A 17,197-nucleotide genomic window follows, 5' to 3' on the forward strand; every position below is an offset into this window, starting at 1 on the left:
GAAGACCTAATTACCCTAAGTCTTCCACTATATTACAGCCTGCCCCTCACTTTTCTACATTACAATTATATCATTGTGCCACATACTAATGGCATGGGCAGATACGTCATTTGATGATATTAATGCCAGGGTCTTAATAAAACACGATTCACACATATGCTTACCGCAACCGATTATCAACCGAGCATGCTTAACGCAGTTGATTATCAACCGAGCAATCTCTCGTTGGTGACACGATTCAAACTTAATATGTCACAAAAGGGTAGTTAATTAAACACAACATAGATATATAAGAGGTAATTAAGTGAAGATAATTATTCATATTAAAATTAATGATATTAAATTGCGTTTTAAGGGTATTTTAGTCATAAAAAGTATGGCGTGATTACTTCCCAAAATTCAAATGGTGTGCTTTTTTCACTCGCGTAGAGAAGATCCCTTTGAGAGCGTGGGCTACACTTCCGAGTTGTTATTTCTTTATTTGCTTTTAAATTTAATTGTATTTTAAAAAATAGTAGAATCCTCATCATATTTGATTATTTATATAATTCGAGAAACAAATATATAAACAAAAAATTAAAAAATAGTATGTGAACTTGAATGCAGTATCATTTTTTATTGAAATGGTTAGATTCAAGGTTGTCAAAATCGGGATTTTATGTAAGATTGGTGGAAGACATGCAAAATCGAATCGTAAAATTGTAAGATTTTATAAAATTTAAAAAATAAATAATTAACATAATATAATATACTATAGTTTATAGGTAATAAAAAATTCAAAAATGTGATTATTATTTATTTATAGACATTTTAATATTTCATAAAATTATAATTTTTTAAGTCCTCTAGAGAACTATGAAAAATAAACACAATAATTGTGCACGATTATATCATGTTAATAAATTAGAACCAATTTTTCAACAAAAGCTATGATTAGAAACATAAGCACATGATTAGTAGACCATAACCCATAAGCCCATGACTCCATAAGTCTATTAAGGTTAAATCAGTAAGATCGATGGATTTTATCAATTTTGGGATTTTACATTGATTCGAATTGTTATGGTTACCTAAGATCTTAAGATTAACAAAGTATGTGCCATAAGGTTTTTTATGATGAGTTCCATTAGAAGACTAGACAACAAAATAATTTCTAATACATAAGATGTAATTATTTATCATACATAAGCTTGGCAATTTTATAAATTGACATCCTGAAAATTGTTTCACAAAAATCCTAACTATTATACACTAGTGTATCCATGATGCAAAGGCATTTGCTAGTAATATTTTGTTGTTTATGATTTTTCTTATGGAAATAACTCTAATTAGTATAATTCTTTTTTTTAAAAGGCTAATTAGTATAATTCTTGAACTCACATGCATATTGATATTTTGTATCTTCATTTTTTCGGTACAAAAGGAAAACAAAATAAAAAATATAAAACTAAGATTTAATTGAAAATATGTAGGCATGGTTTGATGAGAAAATATAATATTTAATTTTGTCGTAATACTTTTATATTATCTGTAGAATATTGTTATTTAATTAGTTGTACATCTTATAACGTTATACTTTGCATAATAACGACAAACTATAGGACGTTATCGGTTAAGATCATCTTTACTACATTCCTTTTATCTCTAGAGTATTGTTATTCGATTAGCTGTACATCTTATAACGTCATACTTTGCACAACGACAAACTATAGGATGTTATCAGTTAGGATCGTCTTACTATTTGTATCTTTAAGAATCTAAAATCGTATAGCTTTCGATTCGTAATATGAATTTAAAACCGATCATATGTCATTACCTTAAATTCGAATGTAAAACTAACATTAAATACAATCTATAAATCGTAATATTTTAATCATGATAATATATTTTAATTTTCACGCGCTACTCACAAACACGCCCTCACACTCCGTACTCAAAAATATATATCATCACTCTTAAAATTTTAAAAAAATATGCAAACATTGACTCACAATTAGCATCCACAATTCATAAATGATTTAAAATATTATTTCCCCCTAGAAAATAGTATGTGAAGTGAACAATTGAGTGATTTAAAAAAGGGATTTATTATATAAGAAAGTTGTCACGCGATCCACATATTGCGCGTGGGATATCAGACATCCTACCTATAGTTGACTCGGTCGTCGACCTCCTCAGCAAGGAAAACTTAACCAAATTGGTAAATGTTTCGAACTTCCAGGGCAATAAGGATTTGCTGCCAAGACTTCAAATACAGAGAGTCCTCTCTGAAAACCTCAAATACTTTCCTTAATTAGCGTGTGATCACCGATAGAAAGGCCTCTCCCAATTCTCAAAATTCACCACTCCAATCAAGAGAAATACTACTTGGGTGCTGTAAGAAAATCCTGTTGTCAGTGCAGAATTCCCCAGAAAAGGCTCAATCTTTGCTTGTCCTTTCTTTAACCGATCCTTTTTTGGGTTCTCTGCAGTGTTTGTTTCGGAATGGGTGGTTGGAGGAAACAGAGAGGTGAAAACCACCATCAGGAAGTCCATGGGAGGAGGTGGCAGAACAGGAAGCCGCCGCTAGGTATTTGTTTTGTTCATGGGTTTTGTTGATTTACTTATTTGTTCTTCAGTTCTTGGGTGAATTTTTTATTAGATTGAATGTTTTGCTTTCTGGGTTCTGTCTTCGTTTACTGAATTTTTCTCTTGTATGGGTATTTGGCTAGGTTGTTTTTTGATTTTCCATGTTCCAGAATGATATGATTCCCTTGTTTTATTTTATTTTTCATGGTTTTTAATCATATGTGGAGATCGTTTTCTGGGAATATGATTTGTTGTTCACGCATGCAATCGTCTTTGGATTTGAACTGGAGCATGTGTTGTCTAAGGTAGTTACTGTATATTTTTCTCCCATGACTGTGTTTGTAGTTAATGACAGTCCTACGGATTATTGATATATGTATCTGTTTGAAGTGTCATTTATGAGTTTTGGCGAGGAGATTCTGTTTATGTTAATTTTGAGGTATTGTTTCGGGTAGGATCTCATTTTTGTTGAACATGTGATTGATTTTTTGGAGTCTCTGAGCTCAAAATAGAGGAGATTTTGTTCGGGAAAGTTGGGATTTAGTGCTTTTGGTATTTTTAGGGCGTCTTTGCTGTTAAAGTATTGGTTACTTTAGTTTGCAGACCTGAGGATTTCTTAAATAGAATATAGAATTCCGATTCAGGCGAGTCTTATAATGGGAAGGTTTTAGAAGAATTGAGGGAATATTGGCTTTTAAGTTTGAAATAAGGGGGTATATTATTCTCAAGCACCTTTTTGAGTAGATTTGGAAATTTGCGAAAACGACGAATGAAATTCCGATAATGCATCGAGTTAAGCAGTTGAATGTCTAGGGCAGTTGTGTACTTTTAGTTTTTGTTGAGAATTTATTTTGATTTGTTTCTTTTATGTCTAATTCATTCTAGCTCCAACTTCCTTTTCTTTGCTGCTTCTTATGATAAATGTGTTTTGATCTCGATTTTGACTGATATAGAAGGAAGTTAAAATGCAATGATGATGGCTTTTATGCTGGATCCAAGTTTGTCTTTGTTTGGCTCGGATTGAATAGCCGAACTTAACTTTTACTTTTGTATTCCACAGGCACTTGGCATCCAACTGTAGCTTCATGGGAGAAGAAGTTTTGTGCTTCAGTCGGCTCGGTTTCATGGCGGAAGCTAATAGAAGCCCAAAGGTTCACATACATATATAAAAATGTGATTAACTGGGATGACTCTGCCGTTGAAGAGGCGTTTAACAGTGCCAAAAGTCGGTTTTGGGCGCAGATTAATGGCCTTCCTTGTGATATCTCATTGCCTGATCCTGATATGTACATCGAAGAAATTGATTGGGACTCTATCATCAACCCAGAGCTGATTTTGGACTCGGAACGGGAACCCAAGGTTTGTGATCAGACAGATAACGGTGAGCATGTCATCATTTTTGGTGATTCTTTCTTACAGGAACATTATTCAATTGTGCCTGTCATTGGATGGGGACCAGAGGAGACTTTTCCAAAGCCTACCAATGATGAGTCAGATCGACAACTTGGAAATGACAACCAGAACGTGGATGGTAATGATGATTTGTTGGAAAAGATAGATAATGAGTCGAAGAAGAACGTGGATCGTGGAACTGGATGGGGACTTAGTTGGAGCGGTTCTTTGGAACAGAACCGGCCGGTGAACAACGGTGATTTGTTGAACAATAACTGTAATGAGTCGAAGAAGAACGTGGATCGTGGAACTGGATGGGGACTTGGTCGGAGTGATTCATGGGAACAGAACCGGCTGGAGAATAAGGGTGATTTGTTGAATAAGAACAATAACGAGTCAAAGAACGTGGATCATGGAACTGGATGGGGACTTAGTTGGAGTGGTTCATGGGAACAGAACTGGCTGGAGAATAACAGTGATTTGTTGAATAAGAACTCTAATGAGTCAAAGAACGTGGATCATGGAGAATGGGGATATGTTTGGAATGACCCATGGGGACAAAACCAGCTGGAGAATAATGGTGATATGTGGAACAAGAACTATAATGAACCGAAGAACATGGGTCATGGAACTGGTAGAGACTGGGGAATGTGGGACCGAGATAGAAAGAAAAGAGAAGGCACTGGATGGAACATGTCGAGGTATGAGACCTCCCGATATCATGGTAATTACTACAGTACAGATCATGGATGGAGGAATGGAAGATGGCAAAAGAAGCTTAATTTTGCTTATGAGCAACCAAATAGTAATCAAGTGCCTCATTCAAATCAGTACTGGACTGAAGTGAACTATAATGGGCCAGTGAACCAGAGCAATCATTGGGAAAGCAGGAATCCCATGCAGTTTTGATAAACAAATTTTGCAAGCAATAGCCTATATACTGGGCAGTTTCTTTTACCCAGTCTTATAATCCTTATAGGACCATGGCCAAGTAATTACATATTATGTAGCCTGTGTTGCAGTTTTGTAAGTTGATCTGTTTGAGAAGAACTCATCTGCGGTTCAAGTATGTCTTGTAGTTGGTATTTGCTTGTTACTGGAGAAAACATTGGTTTATTATTGTAAAGGGGGTCCTAAATAATGAACGTATTGTCAGGCAGTGGGAAAAAATATGTAAATTCATAACAGGAGTGATTTACTCCCTTACTTAAGTTTGTGAAACATTTTGGTCTTGTCCTTTAAGAGGTCAGGAGTTGAAAAGATTTTGGTCTTGTCCTTTAAGAGTTCATCTCATCTTGTTACTCTCGGAAATGAAATAAAGTTATCCTTGTTTAATTATCATCTACGGCTTGCTTTGTCTACAATTTTCATGCCATTTTGACACTTGTGTGTCTCAATCTGTTGTGTTTTTGACAAACTGGGTTATCTTGAAATGCCACTTTGCATCTGCATGCATAAACATGCAGTAGAAGGAATATTAAGACCATTTTGATTTTTGACCTCATCTTTCCCTCTGGAGGAAAGTCCATGAGGAAGACTCTTTTTACAGCACATGAAATGAAACTTGACTTTGCGACTTGGATGAGTGGATGAGGGTCCTGTGCACTTTTCCTAAAGCCTAAACCACAACACTTGTTGAGGCCTTGCCACTACAAGAAACCATAGTCAATCATTTGCAATTTTTTTTTTTGCTCTATGTTTTTTTTTCAAAGGGATGGGAAGTCAAGAAATCTTCATTCAATTGTTTATTTTCTATTTTTTATTTGGTCTGTTTGGATTTTTTTTCCGATACAAGGTTTATTTGGGTACATGGGTTGTTATTCAATATTTTTTTAAAAAAAACTTATAATAAAATAGGAAATAATTACATAAATAAAATAATATTAAGGAGGAGGGGGTTACCTTTTTTTGTTAAGATACGTTTAGAAGGGTGTTTTAGGCGGAGGAAGAGCTTCGTATCCTCCTCTATCGAGAATCTTCCTAGTCTCTCCTTGCATACTCAACTCAATACGTGTGCGAAACCGGCTCCTTTTCTTGGTCTCTCTTCCGCTGGCAGTCTCGTTGTCACGCCGGAAGCCCTAAGCGACTTTGGATAGCGTCGTTACGGTGAGAGCCCTCCGTTTCTCTTTCGTTTTTTAAATTGTCAGTGGGTCTGGTGGCCTATGGAGGTCATGGACCGGTCTGCGACTATCTTTCACTGTCAGTAATAATTTCCCTTTGATTTGTGACGGCGGAGGAAATTTTTTTTTTTTCATTTTTTGTGTGCATATATGCTGGGTAGATCTCTTGCTCACTACCTGTTTGTTGATTTGTTTCACTGACGCTATATCACTTATAGTGTTCGTTCTATATCAAAATTTGATCAGTGTGCATCAAATTTCTAACTTTGTTTCTTTGGTTGCTTCATCTTTTGAAGATCTCTTGTAAAAATACACGTTGATGATTGATAACTGTGAACATAGATAATTTTTTTCTGAACATTCTGTATTTTTAGTGGAGTTTATATTCGTTAGGTATTATGGCGGCTGAGGAGGAAAACCCTGCATCCACTCCACCAGCAGAGCCTTCTGTTTCCGTCCCTGATGGTCCACCTGGGGTTTCGGGTCTTTCGACCATCAGTGTCACCCCGGATCCACCAATACAACCTATCAGTGCCCCAGTAATTCCCGTTCAACCTTTGCCTACTATTGCTCCAATTCCTACAGTTCCTATTGCCCCAGTTGGCCGGCCGTTAGCCCCACTTCCGATGCGTCCACCTGTCTTAAGGCCGCCTGTGCCGCAAAATGGCGAGGTCGGAGCTAGTGACTCTGATTCTGACCATGATGACTCCCGAACTGCTACTGGTTCTACAGAGTATGAGATTTCAGAAGAGAGTAGACTGGTGAGGGAGCGGCAGCAACAGGCTATGCGGGAGCTGATGACGAAGCGTCGTGCTGCTGCTCTCGCAGTGCCTACTAATGACATGGCTGTCCGTGCTCGTCTTCGTCGGCTTGGTGAACCCATAACGCTTTTTGGAGAGCGAGAGATGGAAAGGCGGGAGAGGTTGCGGACGATTATGGCAAAGCTGGATTCTGAAGGGCAGTTGGAGAAGCTGATGAAAGCTCATGAGGAGGAGGCAGCAGCTGTTTCAGCTGCAACTGAAGATTTTGAGGAAGAAATGGTTCAGTACCCTTTCTATACTGAAGGATCAAAGGAGCTATTGGATGCTAGAATTGATATTGCAAAATACTCAATTTTAAGAGCAGCATCGCGTCTTGAACGTGCTCGTAGGAAAAGGGATGATCCGGATGAAGATGTGAATGCAGAGATTGATTGGGCTCTAAAGCAAGCCAAAAGTTTGGTTCTCGAGTGCAGTGAGATTGGGGATGATAGGCCTCTTACTGGTTGTTCCATCTCACGTGACGGGAAAATGCTGGCAACCTGGTATCACTCATTTTCTCCCATTTAAATTATCATGCGTTAATAACAATTATATTTTGTGATTGCTTCTTGAATATTTGCTTTTGAAGGACAAACGTTAGTCGTAAAGTGGAAGGCATAGCTTGAACTTTCTAACATTCCTTGTGCACCTTTCTTTGAGTATTTGTATCGCATACTGAACTTTACAAGATTTGCAACATATTTTGTGATTGCTTCTTGAATATTTGCTTTTGAAGGATAAACGTTAGTCGTAAAGTGGAAGGCATAGCTTGAACTTTCTAACATTCCTTGCGCACCATTCTTTGAGTATTTTGTATCGCATACTGAAACTGAACTTTACAAGATTTGCGACATAGCTTTTCTTTATTCGCATCATTGACAAGTTGTCGAGTCTTGCATTGCTTGTAATACTTATTGCTTATCCTCAATGATTGAAATGAGAAATCATTGGACCTTTTGATGGTTGACACAACCTTATTCCCTGGTCAAGTGTTGACCAATTATTAGTTTTTGTGGCTGTGAATTATGTGACTTTGTGTAGCTGGCATTAAGGTCTCTGCAATAAACATAATTTTTTGTTTGGTTTGCCTTTATTAGTGCATGGAGCGGAGTTGCTAAACTGTGGAGCATGCCTCAATTAAATAAGGTTTCTGCCTTAAAGGGGCACACAGAACGTGCAACTGACGTTGCATTCTCTCCTGTGCATGACCATCTGGCGACTGCTTCAGCTGACCGAACTGTAAAATTATGGAATACTGATGGATCCCTCCTTAAGACGTTTGAGGGCCATCTGGATCGTATTGGACGTATTGCCTTTCATCCTTCAGGGAAGTATTTGGGCTCAACTAGCTTTGACAAGACTTGGAGACTGTGGGACATAGATACTGGAGTGGAGCTGCTTCTTCAAGAAGGTCATAGTAGAAGCGTATATGGGATAACCTTTCACCCTGATGGATCATTAGCAGCATCTTGTGGACTTGATTCCCTTGCACGTGTTTGGGACCTTCGCACTGGGAGAAGTATCCTCGTTCTAGAAGGTCATGTTCAGCCGGTAAGACTTTAAGACTAATCAGTTCTTGATTTTGTTATTATGAGCAGATGGTGACTTACGTTCAGGATTTTCTCTACAGGTTCTTGGTGTCAGCTTTTCACCCAATGGATATTATTTAGCTACTGGTGGTGAAGATAATACTTGTCGCGTGTGGGATTTGAGGAAGAAAAAATCTTTGTATATAATACCTGCGCACTCAAAACTTATATCACAAGTGAAGTTTGAACCTCAAGAGGGTTACTTTTTAGTCACTTCTTCAAGTGATATGACATCAAAGGTTCAATTTTTTTCTCAAAATGATTGTTACTCCAGAGAAGTTAAAGTCTTTGAATTGAAAGTTAGTTGTTGCATTTTTTATAATAGCTTGTTTCACATGTCTTACCAGGTTTGGTCTGGTCGAGATTTCAAGCCCGTGAAAACTTTATCTGGTCATGAAGCAAAAGTTAATTCTCTGGACATAAGTGCGGGTAAGTTTTCTTGCCTTTTGAACAAATGTTTGTTATCCTTATTTTTATTGTTGAAGTATTTCTCCACTGTTTCCTTGAATGCAAAGCTTTCAGTATATCTCAATTTCCTTACAATATGATCCCTACTATGTGAATTAGATTTTTTTATGATTGTTATGTTATACATTGACTTTTGAATCAGGAAAAAATGATCTAGTTCTAAAACACGCTTGGTTGATATTTCCAAAGAGGCAAGGACGTATAATTTAGACTTATCATGAGTTGTAGCCAATAGAAACTGTGGGTGATCCGTTGTGTATGGCACCAAAATGCAAGGTTTTGGAGGAAACTTATACTCAAAGAGCTTGACAGAGTGACAGTGTTGTTAGGAAAAATATACAGTATTTTCTGTTATATCAACATTGCCTTTATTTTCTTTATTTATAGTCTCTGAACATTGTCCACCTCATAGATGATTAGATATTCCGTGTTATCCTTATGAAGCAAGAATTTGCAATTTATTTGTTCATAGATGTTGTCGTCGGTTAACTTGTTGCTTAGTCTGTTCAAAGCCTGTCAAACTTGTGTACCGTGTGATTTAGTATACAAATGATCCTTGTTTAGTAACATGCTAAGTATGTTCTCTCTGGTTTGCAGACGCGCAACATATTGTGACCGTCTCTCATGATCGGACCATCAAACTTTGGCGTGGCAGTAGCAATGGTGGGGAAGACCGTATGGATATGGACTGATCACCTCTGTGTGTGAGCATCGTCACTTTCATTTCTCAATTTTGCTTAAAAAGTTCTACTGAGGAGTTTGACACAAAAGCATAGTTGCACCGGCAGCGATACTTTCTACTCTGGCATGACTTGTTATTCCTCTGAGACAATACGTTGATGTTATTGCTGGGCAAGACACTAACAATTTATTTTATGCTCATTTTATCAACAATTTTTTTAAAAAAATTAAAAGAGAAGGGATAAGGAGGCTCGAACTTGAGACCTTTATGAGATATCATATATATGAGTGTCATCTAAGTTACTCATGGTTCTCATTTTATTGATAACTTTGACCTCGTAAAATATTCAATTATAGTTAATTAAAATTAGAGTAAAGATGAGATTATTGGAGTTTATTATTTTTAAAAATAATTATCAATAATAACTCTCATAAGTTACTCTACAACGGCTAGTTTTGCAAACAGGCCCATAAATAGTTTTGTACATAGGCCCATAAATAAAGGGGCCCTTTATTATGTTGAATACTTTAAGCGGCTAACTGAGTGGGACCTACTTAATTACATGGCAACATTTATTGGTCCGATGACGTCACTTGCTTTAGAAGTAAGTCACACGATAACAAATTCCAAAGAGGGGGGAGGGGGAGAATAGAGAGCAATGGCAGCTCGCAAAAGAGCGTCAACTGAGGCTGCCGCAAGGTCGCCGCCGCCGACAACTGAAACGACACCGCATCGGAAGCCACAGGACAGAGAGACGACTATCCCGAATGAACCCCCGATTGCGCAGCCTAAATGGGGCCTAATTCTCAAGCTCTCTTTTCTGTTACTGGCCCCGTACTTGTACCTCTTCTTCTACCATTACAGGATCGAGCAGGACCTCAAGAGATCTATTCTCATCAATGCAGGGCTCAGCCTTGGTGGTTTCTTTATCACTGTCAAGATGATCCCCGTAGCTTCTCGATACGTATTGAGGCGCAATTTGTTTGGTCACGATATCAACAAGAAGGGTACTGCTCAAGGAACCGATAAAGTGTGAGTATGCTTTAAAATTTTACATCTTTTTTTTTTGTTCGTTCAATTTTTTGTGGTTTAATGGTTTTGCGAGCCGGCTTTATGTGAAACTTCTTAGTTTTGGCACCTTATTATGCTATCCTCCCTCCAAGGTACTTGAATATATATATATTTTTTTGAAATAAGAAAACTCACTTCAATTTCTGAATTGCAGTGTCCTTTCTGTAATATAGATTTTTATATAAACTGTTTTGATTGAGAAACACAGCTTGCGTTTCCTTAAAAGTTAAATCTTTATCTATACGTTGAACTGGTCCTGATATCTAGTATTGCTCTGTTGCCTATCCAAAAAAAATGTTGAACTTGTCGTGTGTCTATTCCATTATTCCTCAAGACTCACCTTTGTTTTGTATTGAGGAGTAAAATTTTTTAATTTTATGTTTTGTCCCGTTTCTTCATTTCTTGGTGATCAACATCTTTCATAAAAAAAAAGAGTAGTAGCTCGCTTGATTATTGGGTATGATATTTTATTTTATTTTATTTTATTTTATCAAAGTACTGTAAGTAACGTCTCCAATCACCGGTTCTTGTAGAAGTTGGTTGATTGAATTTTGGATTTTGGTAATACCTCTTGCTATTGTGATTTGTGTCTGCATGCTATGTTCTTTCCTCCGGTATTGGCAAATAGTAGATTGAAATGTCTATACTATGGGACGGGTAAGTCCTGCGGTTGGAAAGTGCTTGCAATGTTACAAAAACCAATAAATAGAAAAGTTTTCTGTCCTGAATTTTCCTCTCTTTTTTCCTCTCTTTTTTGTCAGTCATTAGCTGTTTCTTGTGTCACTATGGGTATCAGTGTCATAAATAATGGATTAGAGTGCTTTTTCATGCAAGATTATGGAGAATAATTGGAATAGAACTTCCATGAGATGAGGTAAATCTATGATAGTTGAGGTGAATAAATGGTTCACTCAGTCGTTTGTATCAGCCATTAAGTCTGATTACTCATTTTAGGTGTTGTTTATAAATTTTTTTAATGATATTCTATGTGATTTGCTTCAGGCCTGAGTCATTGGGTATTGTTGTTGGCATTGTCTTTTGGGTCTTGGCAATCTTGTTTCAGTATTTCAACTTCACAGCAGATTCAAATGTAGGTACTTTCAACTTTATAGCTTTATCTCAATATTTTATTACTTTAGAAATTCGATGAGATCATACAAATAGTCATGTGGTTCTCTGTTCTACTAAACAATGCCAGTCATTTGTGGTGTTTGGCACATTTTACTCTTCTAGGCATATTTGTATGCTTACTGTATTACAATCTTGCTTAAAACAGATGTTAGTATATTTTTGCATAAGTGTGTAGTCCCCTGAGATCATCAATTTCCCAACCTTGGTCCTTATATTTTCTGTTGAAATGTGGTTGAAATCTATGGCTAGACTGTTTCACCTCATAAGAATTTTGCTAGTTCACTACTTCACCAGCTAGAATGAAAGATCTGATGGAAACATGAGGGCCACTATGTTGTTCCTGGAGTTAAACCATTTGTTAATACATATAATTTTTCCTAGGAGTTCCATTTTGGTTCATATTTCTCTTCCTTTTTCCTTCATAATTGTTTTATCTTTTTCTTCTCCTTCATTCATTGTGTTTTCTGTTTATTAAGTTTTCTTAGGTAAGTGGGGTTAGGGGTATTGAACCATTAACCTCTTTGTGATGTGGAGTTGTGGACGTTAAAGTAGGGGCTTAGCCAACTAGGTCAAGACTTAATCCCTTTCTGTTTATTAACGTTAGAATATATGGTATACATGATGTGAAATGCCCCAAAACCAACAAGTTAACTTATTGGGTTGAATGACAGGATAACTAATCTTAACATTGTATCGGAGCATGAGGTCTTGGGTTCAAACCTTAACTTCTGCTAATTAAACTCTCATTTGTTGTTGCCCCAAGTGTGGGCCTCTGTGTGAGACTAGCCCTCTAGTGTTGGCCTTGTTTGTTGTGCATGTGTTGGGTCGTCGGAGTTGTCCAGCCCACATATGAGGGGGAGTGTTGGAATATGGTATAAATTATGTGAAATGTCTCAAACCAACAAGTTAACTTATTGGGTTGAATGGCAAATGAACTAATCTTAACAATTAAGTTAGCTAAGAGAAAATTATCTGGTTGTTATTCTTAGAAATATATATGTATATATCTGGTTCTTCTAATTGTTTTGATGTCCTCTTGGCATCAACACTCATCTATAGCCATTGATGATTTAATTGAATTTATTTCTGCGGCTTGAGTACGCGATTTAACTAGTTGAAGTTAGAGTGTGACCATTTCATTCTTGCAGTGGCTTGTGGAGTACAATGCAGCACTGGCATCAATCTGCTTCATGATTTTGCTTGGATTTGTTGACGATGTTCTTGACATCCCCTGGAGGGTGTAAGTTCCTTTTGTCCCATGTTTTTAATATTGTTAAATACTTCCTCTTTCATGTTTTTTAAGTATTTGTTTCTTTCGATGGTGTTGCGAACCATCTTGTATTAGCTCCTTGCCTTTTTGTGATTGTTAAGAGCAGGAAATTGCTGCTGCCTTCATTTGCTGCTCTCCCCCTGTTGATGGCATATGCCGGACATACTACTATCATCATACCCAAGCCTTTTGTTCCTTACATTGGGGTTGAGGTGTTTGATTTAGGTATTGTATGTAACTAAAGTGTGTATCTTAGGTTTTGCTTATTAAAATTGAAAAGCTGATTGTTATTCTGTTTACTGTGTTGTATATTCAGATATTAACGTGGAGTTGGACTTGACATTTGACTTGTTTTGGAGATCCTTGAGCTACATCCTTCTATTCTTGTTTACAATATATGTTTTGATGTGACAGGATGGTTATATAAGCTATACATGGGACTTTTGGTGGTTTTTTGCACAAATTCCATCAACATTCATGCTGGCATAAATGGTCTTGAAATTGGGCAAACAGTTGTGATTGCATCTGCTGTAAGCACATTGTAGTTGTAAAACAGTTGGAGCTTTCTACTATTCTTGCTAGCTAAAATCTCTTACTGATAACAGATTTTGATACATAATGTCATGCAAATTGGAGCATCTACAGATCCTGAGTATAAGCAGGCCCATGCATTCTCCATCTACCTTGTTCAACCTTTACTTGCAACTTCGTTGGGTTTACTTTCTTACAACTGGTAATGCCACTGCTTTTAAATTATAGAGTTGGTTTTTAAATTTTCTTTCTTTGTTGTAAAGTTAAGTCTTAGTATTTTTGTTTAAATCATGCTTCTCCTAGGTATCCCTCTTCTGTTTTTGTTGGAGATACTTACACGTACTTCGCTGGAATGACCATGGCTGTTGTTGGAATTTTAGGACATTTCAGGTGAGTTCTTGAAAATCCTTCAATGTTTTACTTATACACATACATCATACCATGAAGTGCAAGTTTAAAACGGCTAACACGTGGGGCCTCCCTTCCGTTGTTCAAACACATAATACATGAAGTAACTCTAAGATTTTTCAGGACTATAAATTATACGAAGGTCAAATATCTTTGGTAAAAGCATAATTATAGAGGTCTCTTGAATTCCATGCATACCTCAATTAATGAGCTTGACATGAATATCTCTACATCTTAAATATCATGCTTATTTCTATGGACTCACTTAACTAATGTGCTATTTGTGCGTGGAAATTTAAACATCTGATTCTGTAGTATGTTTCTGCTGCTGTAAAGTCAACATCAACAGTTAATACGCATGTTCTACTCTTAATCTTCTTGCATAACTGCACTCTGGATTCCTTATCAATAGTATTTTCTGGTTACAGTGAAACACTTCTGATATTCTTCCTACCTCAAGTAGTGAACTTTCTCGTGTCACTGCCCCAGGTTTGATCTAATTATCCATCTCTCTCTCTCTCTCTCATGCGCACACACATGCATTGTGTAGTAAACTGTGTTATGAAGATGGCATCTAATCGAGGTTTCTTCTGGTCAGCTTTCTGGTTTTGTAAAATGTCCCAGGCATCGTCTACCTAGGTAGCTTTCTTTATTCTCCTCAGGCTTTTATCCTTTTAGGGCCGTAATAAGAGGCAGCTTATTATTATTTTTTCCTTAACCAACTGTCTGTATCTTATTTGAACTTTCAGGTTTGATCCCCAGACTGGACTACTCACGGGAACGAACGATGGAACACTAGTGAACTTCTACTTGAGAATGTTTGGCCGCATGTCAGAGAAGTCACTTTGTATTCAACTTCTTATTGTTCAGGTGATCTATCACGTTCATTTCCTTTTGCTATTCATCCTGTGCCTTGTTCTGCTATCCTTAATGGCGAGGCACTTAGAACATCAAGGTGCTGTGATAGCTTTTAATTTGTTGTATGATTTCCAAGCCCACTTGTTAATGTGCAAGACAGGCTGTTTGGATGCATGTATACGCGTGTGTATGGATGCGTTTATTGTTTCTAACTGGTTCATGCCTGAATCTGCGTACCTGTTTCAACAGGCCCTTGGATGCTGCTTCTGCTTTGTGCTGAGATATATTCTTGCTGGTTGGTATAAATGAAAGCCGCGCAACTTCTGATGAATATTCTTCATATTAGTTATTAACAAGCAAGCATTTGGCACACTGACTGGTTATATTGTATTGCATCACTTCCTGCTTAGCAGGATGGGTCTTTTTGAGGGAGAAGCGATTTTTCAGTTGATGCCAATCACATTGTTGTATCTAACTAGGTTGAGGCCCAAAGATTTATTTATACCATCTTGTCTAACATATGATATAACATTATTTTGAGGCAATAATTAATTCATTTATAGTTGGAAGCTTTTTTTTTTATGTCTAACAAATAAACTTGCCTTGTTACTAATATGTACTTCATGAATGTTATAGTTCAGCTGTTTGAAATAAAAATTAAGTTCAATATGAAAAATACATGAACAGTTGGTTATAAATTAAAAATATCTCATATATTTTTCATATAAAATTTGAATTTTGTTTAAAAAATATATATGGTTGAATTCATATAACTTATCAAAATGTCGAGACGAGCGGATCAAAATGTCGAGACTTTTACTCCACGGGACTTGTTGCGGATCCAAAGTGCACCATATATATATATACATTAGTTTTTTTTTTGAAATACTAGTGAGAAATATATTTCACATTGAAATCGAATCGTAAATACACATAAATGCACCATATATATACATTAATTATTTTTTTTGAAATACCGATGAAAAATGTGTTTTACATTGAAATAAAACCCTAAACACATATATCTAATCCAATGCATTCTCAACCAAACCACCTACACACCCCTTCAAAACACATTAAACAATCCGGAGACATGAAAAGGACACAATGGTAGTGTGATTTGAGGCAATCAACGCAAAACCAGGCGCGAGCAGTCCTTATGTTAGGGTCTCCGATGATGCCAAGCAATGGTGTTGCAACCCCTGCTGGTCGATGCTCTTCTGCTCGGTGGCTTTCAATTAATTCTCCTGTCAATTCTAAATTGATAATGTATGTATGTACAGGGGTGTTACTTTTATTGATTTCCCCCATCTCTGCTTTTACGAATGGTGACCTTCTTTTGCAAGTTATTTGGAATCAACCCGTCATGATTTTATCCCCAATTTGGAAACCCTGACTTGTTTAAACCTCGGAATCAATGTTTCATACATTACCTCCTATTCCAAAACCTATGCAAATTGTACTCCCAGTTGCGGAAAGCATTGGTGAATTTGATATCTTAGTTTGTGTATGGAAATTGAAAGGTCATACGCTCCAAAATAAATATGATAGACAAGTTGGAATGCCTAGTGCAATCTATTAATGGATTCTTCTTCTTTTTCCATCTTTCCTGGGAAAAAGTACAATGTTTTCAGAAGCGGTGACACTCACATAAAGTAGAATATTTTGTGGATGTTTAATCATCAAGAGAAGGACTTTTTACCGTTTTGATTGAGAAGGATTCAGTCGTCTTCTCCAGGAAAGTTGATAAAGTGTTATGTCAATTGATGGGTTTCCAATGCCCATAAATCTTGTCCAGCACCATCTATTTGATTCTTCTTCTTTTTCCATCTTTCCTGGGAAAAAGTACAATGTTTTCATTAGTTTTCAGGAGGGGTGACGCGCATGCTAACTTTATGTTTGTGTATACGACAAGATCAGGAAAGGAGATGCTCTGCTTCTGAGAAAAAATGAGTCTCGACAGTCGTTTTCGCCAAGAACTATTGGGTAGTGCTTGGATGAGTTTTTGAAAATACTCAAATGCTAGAGAGAGAATTGACAGGTTGTAATACCAGTATTCTACAATGTGAATCCATCAATTGTACGAAAACATACGGGGAGTTTTGCTGAACATGAAGAACATCCCGAGCAGGGCCTTCACAAGGTTAAGAAATGGAGAGATGCTTTAAGCCTTTCACCGAAGCATCTAATTTATCTGGAAGGGATCCACACCTCACGAGGTATTGTTTAACCTTCTTCTCATACTTTTTGGTTCATGCATAGTGGTTGATTTGTGCAATTCCAAAAGCATTTATCAAAATTGCCTACGG

At 36.8% G+C, this 17,197-nt stretch overlaps 3 protein-coding genes across 4 annotated transcripts; all 3 read left to right on the plus strand.

The window, feature by feature from the left end:
* Positions 1-2,243: 2,243 nt before the first annotated feature.
* Positions 2,244-5,200, plus strand: LOC119995686 (bifunctional endo-1,4-beta-xylanase XylA-like). Its single transcript, XM_038842189.1, has 2 exons — positions 2,244-2,569; positions 3,629-5,200. Exons 1-2 carry the CDS (start codon positions 2,485-2,487, stop codon positions 4,867-4,869), a joined length of 1,326 nt encoding a protein of 441 aa, XP_038698117.1. The 5' UTR covers positions 2,244-2,484; the 3' UTR covers positions 4,870-5,200.
* Positions 5,201-5,895: 695 nt separating this feature from the next.
* On the plus strand, positions 5,896-9,897 carry LOC119995278 (U4/U6 small nuclear ribonucleoprotein PRP4-like protein). 2 transcript variants are annotated; one of them, XM_038841735.1, is made up of 6 exons: positions 5,896-6,066; positions 6,455-7,383; positions 7,978-8,431; positions 8,511-8,708; positions 8,817-8,898; positions 9,535-9,897. In XM_038841735.1, the coding sequence occupies exons 2-6, from the start codon at positions 6,479-6,481 to the stop codon at positions 9,627-9,629; spliced, it is 1,734 nt and encodes a 577-aa protein (XP_038697663.1). In that variant the 5' UTR covers positions 5,896-6,066; positions 6,455-6,478; the 3' UTR covers positions 9,630-9,897. The 2 variants fall into 2 exon arrangements, with proteins under 2 accessions (XP_038697663.1, XP_038697664.1); XM_038841736.1 differs by having other exon boundaries at positions 6,474-7,383.
* Positions 9,898-10,246: 349 nt separating this feature from the next.
* LOC119987922 (UDP-N-acetylglucosamine--dolichyl-phosphate N-acetylglucosaminephosphotransferase-like) lies at positions 10,247-15,470 on the plus strand. The gene is made up of 11 exons (XM_038832828.1): positions 10,247-10,651; positions 11,693-11,780; positions 12,970-13,061; positions 13,198-13,316; positions 13,506-13,621; positions 13,697-13,824; positions 13,926-14,012; positions 14,459-14,519; positions 14,629-14,669; positions 14,780-14,900; positions 15,138-15,470. Exons 1-11 carry the CDS (start codon positions 10,278-10,280, stop codon positions 15,195-15,197), a joined length of 1,287 nt encoding a protein of 428 aa, XP_038688756.1. The 5' UTR covers positions 10,247-10,277; the 3' UTR covers positions 15,198-15,470.
* Positions 15,471-17,197: the final 1,727 nt, after the last annotated feature.

Source organism: Tripterygium wilfordii, chromosome 3 (genome assembly GCF_013401445.1).
Source record: "Tripterygium wilfordii isolate XIE 37 chromosome 3, ASM1340144v1, whole genome shotgun sequence".
Lineage (NCBI taxonomy): Eukaryota > Viridiplantae > Streptophyta > Magnoliopsida > Celastrales > Celastraceae > Tripterygium > Tripterygium wilfordii.